The sequence below is a fragment of the Sapajus apella genome, unplaced genomic scaffold (genome assembly GCF_009761245.1).
Source record: "Sapajus apella isolate SASKATOON/1434 unplaced genomic scaffold, GSC_monkey_1.0 scaffold15, whole genome shotgun sequence".
Lineage (NCBI taxonomy): Eukaryota > Metazoa > Chordata > Mammalia > Primates > Cebidae > Sapajus > Sapajus apella.
Window position 1 is genome coordinate 10092576 of NW_022436955.1, and position 6966 is coordinate 10099541.

At 50.1% G+C, this 6966-nt stretch overlaps 1 protein-coding gene across 4 annotated transcripts in view; it reads right to left on the minus strand.

Annotated features, from left to right (window-relative positions):
* TK2 (thymidine kinase 2) overlaps positions 1-6966 on the minus strand; it is a 38758-nt gene extending 31792 nt beyond the window's left edge. Inside the window, exons 1-3 of one of the 4 annotated variants that reach the window (XM_032284119.1) lie at positions 6760-6966; positions 4492-4523; positions 593-667 (exon numbers count right to left, since the gene is read on the minus strand). Coding sequence is in view for 3 of the 4 variants with exons in the window: in XM_032284116.1 (XP_032140007.1) it covers positions 593-667; positions 4492-4523; positions 5480-5729 (357 nt within the window). In the remaining variant the exon portion in view is untranslated. Of the gene's footprint in view, positions 1-592; positions 668-4491; positions 4524-4766; positions 5393-5479; positions 5963-6759 lie in introns of those variants that run through there. The other 3 variants (XM_032284116.1, XM_032284117.1, XM_032284118.1) reach the window with 3 other exon arrangements.

Below are 6966 nucleotides of genomic sequence, written 5' to 3' on the forward strand. Positions count from 1 at the left end.
GATGCTCAACCATTATCATATTCCAAAGACTTAGTATAAAAAAATAGAATGCAAAATAGCTCATTGATGATTTTTATATTGATTAAATGTTGACATGATCACATTTGGCATATGTTATATTAAATAAAATGTCCTTTTTGTTTTTTATGGGTTTTTTTTTTCTTTTTTCTGAGACAGGGTTTCACTCCTGTTGCCCAGGCTGGAGTGCAATGGCATGATCTCAGATCACTGCAACCTCTGCCTCCTGGACTTAAGCAATCTTACCACCTCAGCCTCCCAAGCAGCAGGGACTACAGGCATGTGCCACCACGCCTGGCAAATTTTTGTAGCGATGGGGTCTCACCATGTTGAACTCCTGGGCTCAAGCGATCCACCTGCCTCCACCTCCCAAAGTGCTGGGATTACAGGCTGGAGCCACTGCATCCAGCCGTTTTTGTGTTTTTAATGAGGCTATCTGAAATGTTAAATTACACCTGTGGCTTGCACTTGCGGCTCAAATTATAGTCCTATTGGACCAGGTTAGTTTACACCTTCTATAAACAATCACATCAAGCTTTTTCAGCTTCCTTCAAACCTAGTGTGGAGGCCGTACCTCGACGTCTGTCGCTTTAGAGAAGAACTCCAGGCATGTCGTCTTCCCACTTGCAATATTGCCCTCGACACAGATCTGGCAAAAGACAAATGCACATTAGAGTCAGAAATCAAGTGCCTAGGGGAACATCAGGGAATGATGTCTAGGGAAAAGGCTCAGGTGAACAGCACAATTGGTTCAGTCCAAGACTTTCACACGTAAACCAAAATCCCTCCTCAGGAAACTGGAAAGGTCCCATTGTTAGTAATAACAGATAAGCCGATTCTCCCCAGTGGCAGGCTCAAGTGGTCCCCTCAGACTGGACCCTCCTTAACATCAACTCCTAAACCATACACAGCTTGTCTGCCCAGCCCAGCTCTGCCCGCTTCCCTAGTTCCACCCCACAGACAATTAGATGTTAGACCTCAGTGTCCTGCCTCCTTAATGAGAGCCATGGCTTTGAGGCCAGGAAACACATGTGTGTTATATCTAGACTCGAATTCACTGTTTTACAGGAAAAGAAAAAAGCACTTGGTCACTGACTAAAGAGTATTAGGGAAGGGGAGAAGAAAAAAAAAGAGCAAGGACACCAGGTGCAGTGGCTCACTCCTGTAATCCCAGCACTTTGGGAAGCCAAGGTGGGTGGATCACAAGGTCAAGAGATTGAGACCATCCTGGTCAACGTGGTGAAACCCCATCTCCACTAAAAATACAAAAATTAGCTAGGGGTGGTGGCATGTACCTGCAATCCAAGCTACTTGGGAGGCTGAGGCAGGACAATTGCTTGAATCTGGGAGACAGAGATTGCAGTGAGCCAAGATTACACCACAGTACTCCAGCCTGGGCAACAGAGCATGACTCTGTATCAAAAAGAAAAAAAAAAAAAAAAAAAAAAAAAAAGAGCAAGGACTTTGCTAAGTACCTTGTCATAGGCCAAGCCCTGAGATGGGTAACACACCATTATCACATGTAACCTCACCAGAACCTGAGAAGGGTTAAGTCCTAACATTTTTCACAGAAAAGAAAATGAGGTTTGTAGAAGACAATAAAGCAAGGACAGCTTGAACCTAGACTCTGCTCACACTGACTGCACCTGGGAGGGAAGGGGTTCATGGCACTAGTTGGAGGGGCCAGAGAAAGCCATCTGGGGTCTACCTATATCAAAGACTAAGGAGCATCCTAAAAGTAACTCAGGAAGAGAAGGTATTTGAGGCAGCCGTTCTCAGCTCTAGCTATGCGCTAGGACCACTTGGGACCTTTTAAAAGTCTCTACAGGGAAGCCACGGCCCAGCTGGAGCACAGTGGCACAATCTCAGCTCACTACAATCTCTGCCTCCTGGGTTCAAGCCATTCTCCTGCCTCAGCCTCCTGAGTAGCTGGGACTATAGGTGCCCACCACCACATCCAGCTAATTTTTTCTATTTTTAGTAGAGACAGGGTTTCACCATGTCAGCTAGACTAGTCTCAAACTCCCAACCTCAGGTGATCCACCTGCCTCGGCCTCCCAAAGTGCTGGGATTACAGGCATTAGCCAACACGCCCAACCAAGCCTCAGTAACTTTTAAAGCTTTCCAGGCAATTTCAATGTGCAGGCAAGGTTGAGGCACCCTGGGGCTGGAGCAGAGCTTCTCCATGTCTAGTGCACAGATGCCTGCTTCAGATGCCCCAGGGTAGCTGGCTAAACATGAGGTGGCACCAGGTAGCATCCAGACCCTCTAAATCAGACTCTAGGCTGGAGCCCTTTAACCTGTGGCCCAGGGATTCTGACCAAGCTCTGTTCAGCCAGGCAGGGCTGATGACACAGGCCCAGTGGCTCTGGCTCCAGCAGGTGGCCAGAGGGAACAGGCAGCTCAAATACATAAGACAAAATGGCTCTTAAGAACACACATTAGACATCCTCCAGGGCACACACAGTCAGAAAGGGGCCCAACCAGCTGCACAGAAGCCTGTTCCTTTGCATTCAGGTTGGAGGCACCCAGAGAAACCTGGGCAACGTTAGTACCTTACTCAAGTGCCAGACCTGGCAAGGGAAGAGTTAGAATTCACATCCAGGCCCCTTCTCATGACTTCTGATGAACACTCAGTGACACCTGACATAAACACCAGGTTACAGTGGGCCATCTCACCTCACCCCACTAAAGTCTCCCCAGCGACTAAAACTCTGTCAGCTGGCAGAGAAGGTTCCTCTTGCCTTGATCCTAATGTGTATTCAGGAAATACGAGGCCACCCTCCCATCCTGGGTCCCTGCCAGCCCACTCCTTTAGAGCCCCAAAGTACAAAATGAACCCAAGGGAATGAACAAAAGGGCATGAAAAGACCCCATTAGGGCACTAATGGATTTAATTTTGTACTGTTCTTTAAAGAAAACTTTTCCTCTTCCTAGATATATAAAAAGAGCTCAACTTAGACATCATTCTACATAGCCTTTTTTCTTTCCTGTTCATTGCAAGCATTTTAACAGGTTGTTCAGATAAGCCCTTCTCCCAGAAACTTGTTCCTATTCCCAGCATGAAATCCTGAAGAGTTGGTGAATGTCAGACCCTGAATGAGCTCAGCCAATCTGCCCTCCAGTTTAGAACAGGCAACGCAGGAAGAATCTCACAAAGTTCCCCTGAAATGGAAGGCGGAACAGGAAGCAAGCAAAGGAAGTCTTTACATTTCTTTTTAAAGTGATGTCTAAAAATATTATAAGAGGAGTGCATGCCCATTGAAGAAAATAGAGAAAATCAAAAAGGAGAAACTATCAACCATAATCCCAATACTAAGAGATGAACCCACATCTATAATTCCAGCACTCTGGGAGACCAAGGCCAGTGAATCATGAGGTCAGGAGTTCGAGACCAGCCTGGCCAACATGGTGAAACCCCATCTCTACTAAAATAATACATTAATACATTAATTACCATCCAGCCCAACTTGGCATTTCCTGCCCCTTCTATGGCACTCACTGGCATATCCTTCTAATTTCAACAAACTTCCATTAGTCTCAAGCATTTCAATCTTCTCTGTGTGATTTCACTACTTCCCGAGAGCTCTCCATCACTCTGAGTACCCTGAGGGCCTGCCCACACTGTCTACCCTCTGCAGATCCCAGCCAAGGTACTCCTGCCACCCCTAGCCAAGCCACCCTCTTCTCAGCCACAGGAGCTAGGGACTTCCAGTTCCCTTAAGGAAATGAGCCTTGGATGGTGACCAAAATATTGCTCCCTACCCCAGCCACCTAAAGCACCCAACATCCCCGTGGACACTAACCTGATCCTCCTTCGACCTTCAACCTCACACCAGTCACAGCTCCAGCCCAGGGCCAGCATCTCAAAGCCACCTTGATGACTGAACCCACATCTGTGGACCCTCATGGATTCTCTCTGATCCCCTGCCCACCCACCATTCTCAGCACTATGGGGAGAGGGTGGTGGTGGGCAGAAGTTCTCTCACATCTGGGCTACCCAACCCGAGAGGAAACTGACCTTCCCTACAACACAATGAGCGTTTTCAAATGCTTTCACAATCATCCCTTAAGCTTTAACAGCCCAAGTTTACCTGAAGGATACAAATACTTGTGTGTGGCCGGGCATGGTGGCTCACACCTGTAATCCAAGCACTTTGGAGGCCAAGGTGGGCGGATCACCTGAGGTCAGGAGTTCAAGACCAGCCTGACCAACATGGTGAAACCCCATCTTTAAAAAAAAAAAAAAAAGAAAGAAAAGAAACAAAAACAAATACTTGTGTGCTCCTACCTGTGCAGACTCTGGGGAAAGATACAAGAAATTGGTAACAGAGGTGGTGCCCTCCTGGGAGGGTGACAGAGTTCCTTCTCCCTGGAGATACTCTAGTATTTTTGCTTTTTACTCTGCTTCTCTCCTCTTCAAAAAAATAAGTAAAAATTACCCTAGAAAGTACACAAAAAAGAGGGACTTACCACTGATTTTTTCTCTTTTTCCTGTTCTCTATCTATAAAAGAAAGGAAATTAGTTTTTAAACTCGCTTTTAAATAACTCTCCTCTGCCTTAATTTGCTACGTGACCACAAAAACACTAATTTTTCTGCTCATCCCTGGCCTAAAAATATTTCCCATTTTGGGTGCCCTCCGAGGTTGGAGGCACGTACCACCATCTCACCTATGTGCCACCCTGGGCTGTAGCTGCTTGCTCCCCCGCCCCCCCCCCACCTCCCCGTGTGCTGGAGTTCTCTCACTTATACTTTGCATTTTCCACATGTCATCTGTTTAGATCTTCAGACTGGGTGTTGAGCAAGTGGAAAGGCAGAGCGGCCTCCACTGGCGGTGCACGGGGAAGAGGGGACAGCGGGCGTGGGTTTGGGCCTGGGACCCAGGTGTTCCTCTATGCCCAGGGCGGGCATCGCTGCCCATCTGCCCCACAGGTGGTTCTGAGGCGTCTCTCAACAGCCAGATGTCGGATGCCAGAACTGGGCTATAAGAATCGCCCGTTTCTGAATGGGTCCCCACTCCCGGGGAGGGCAGGAGAGCGCCGGGAGCGTAACCCCCCTCTCCCCCACGCTGGTACCAGAGTACGAGGAGAATCGCCTTACGGTACCTCCCAGTCCCCATCGCCCCCAAGGCCGAAAATAGCGGGCCAGGAAACCCGAGTTTGGGACAGAATGTTCAGAGCAGCCCCCGCCCCAGAGGGCAGGGGGTCCAGCCTGCTCTTTAAAGCCCCTCTGCCCATCCCGGAACAAGAGCCGGGCGCAGAACCCCACGGCCTCAGCGCTCGCTGCGGCCTGGCGCCCGGGTACCGGCCAACGGCCGCCACCGCCCCCGCCTCAGCCGAGACGGAAATCTCGCGCCTTGGAGGAGGTGTTTCGGGCTCGGGCGGGTTCCCGGAGCCGAGGGGCGGGGAGTAGGGGGGCGCTTAGGGGCTCCTGGGAGGCGGGACCAAGGCGCGCGTTACCCGGAGGCCAGGCCCCACGGTGCACCCTCCGCGGCCTGGAGCCTGACGCCGGGCTCCTGGGGCTCCCCTTCCCCAGGCAGCGCAGCGCCCCGGCGGCCCAGCCCTGCAGTGGCCGCAGCAGCATAGCCGGGCGAGCGGATCCAGAGGCCTCGGCTTCCTTCCTGCGCGAGTCGACGCGGGCGACTGCTAGTCCAGCCCTGGCGCGCCGCCTGGATTCCAGCGCCTGGCCCTTAAAGAGACCGGGTCGCATTTCAGCTTCTCAGAGAGAGGGGAAATACTCTCCAAGGGAGAGGTTCGCCGCTGGCAGCCAGAAGCCTTCCCACGGCTGGGACGCTGGCAGAACGCACCCATAACTTGGCAACACTCGGAGAATGGATGGCAAATAATACCAGTGACTGACTGGTTGATTAATGATTAGGGATTACTTAATTGAACACCTTCTGTAATCAGACACCTGGCACACACTCACTCGTGATGTCATTTATTCCTCCCAACAACCCTGCAAAGAGATTTTTGTCTCTCCCATACTCTGAACTTGTCTTCAGAGAATTCGGTTACTTGTTCAAAATGATCAGAAGCAACAGATAGAACTCCTTGCTGTACTCTTTCCCCCCTTCTCACTCCTGCACTTGACTAGTCTTTTTTTAAAAATACATTTTTTAGCCTGGGGCGGTGACTCAAGCCTGTAATCCCAGCACTTTGGCAGGCCAAGGAAGGCAGATCGCTTGAAGCCAGGAGTTCGAGACCAGCCTTAGCCAACATGGCGAAAACCCATCTCTACTAAAAATGCGAAAATTAGCTGGGTGTGGTGGCGGGCACCTGTAATCCCAGCTACTCAGGAGGCTGAGGCATGAGAATCGTCTGGGAGGCGGAGGTTGCAGTGAGCTGAGATTGCGCCACTGCACTCCAGCCTAGGCTACAGAGTGAGACTCCATCTCAAAAAAAAAAAAAAGCAGCATTCATTCAGGGGTGAAGCTAGAATTCCCCCTTCCACTCCATCTCTCTTGCTTCGCAGCTCGAGCTCTTTCCTCTGACCTTTGACACTTCCAGCGTCTAGGTTCTAAACGTACTAGATCCCTCTGGAAGACGCAACCAAATATTCCAACTGGACAAATAGGGGCTGGGGAAGAAGCACGTAAATTTCATCTAAACTCAGCAAAAATTCAGCCCGGGTGTGGAGTAACAGTGTATTAGAATGCAACAGGCCCAGGTCCAGCAACCGGAGCTGTTGCCACTCTTGACTGCGAAGGTTCCAGTGCTTGCACGGAGGGGTTTCTTACCTCTCCCGGGAGTGCACGATGCTGGAAGTCACTTCTAGGCAGGCAGAAGGAAGTCATTTGCCTCTAGATCTGTTGCCAGAGAGTGGCCACACCCCATCTTGTGCTTCCTACATACCTGCCACACACCTAGCAAGTGTGCTCTCCATAAATAAACTTCAGGATTAAGGTCATTTTTTGTGAATGATTTGTGATGAAGCTGTTGGAGGT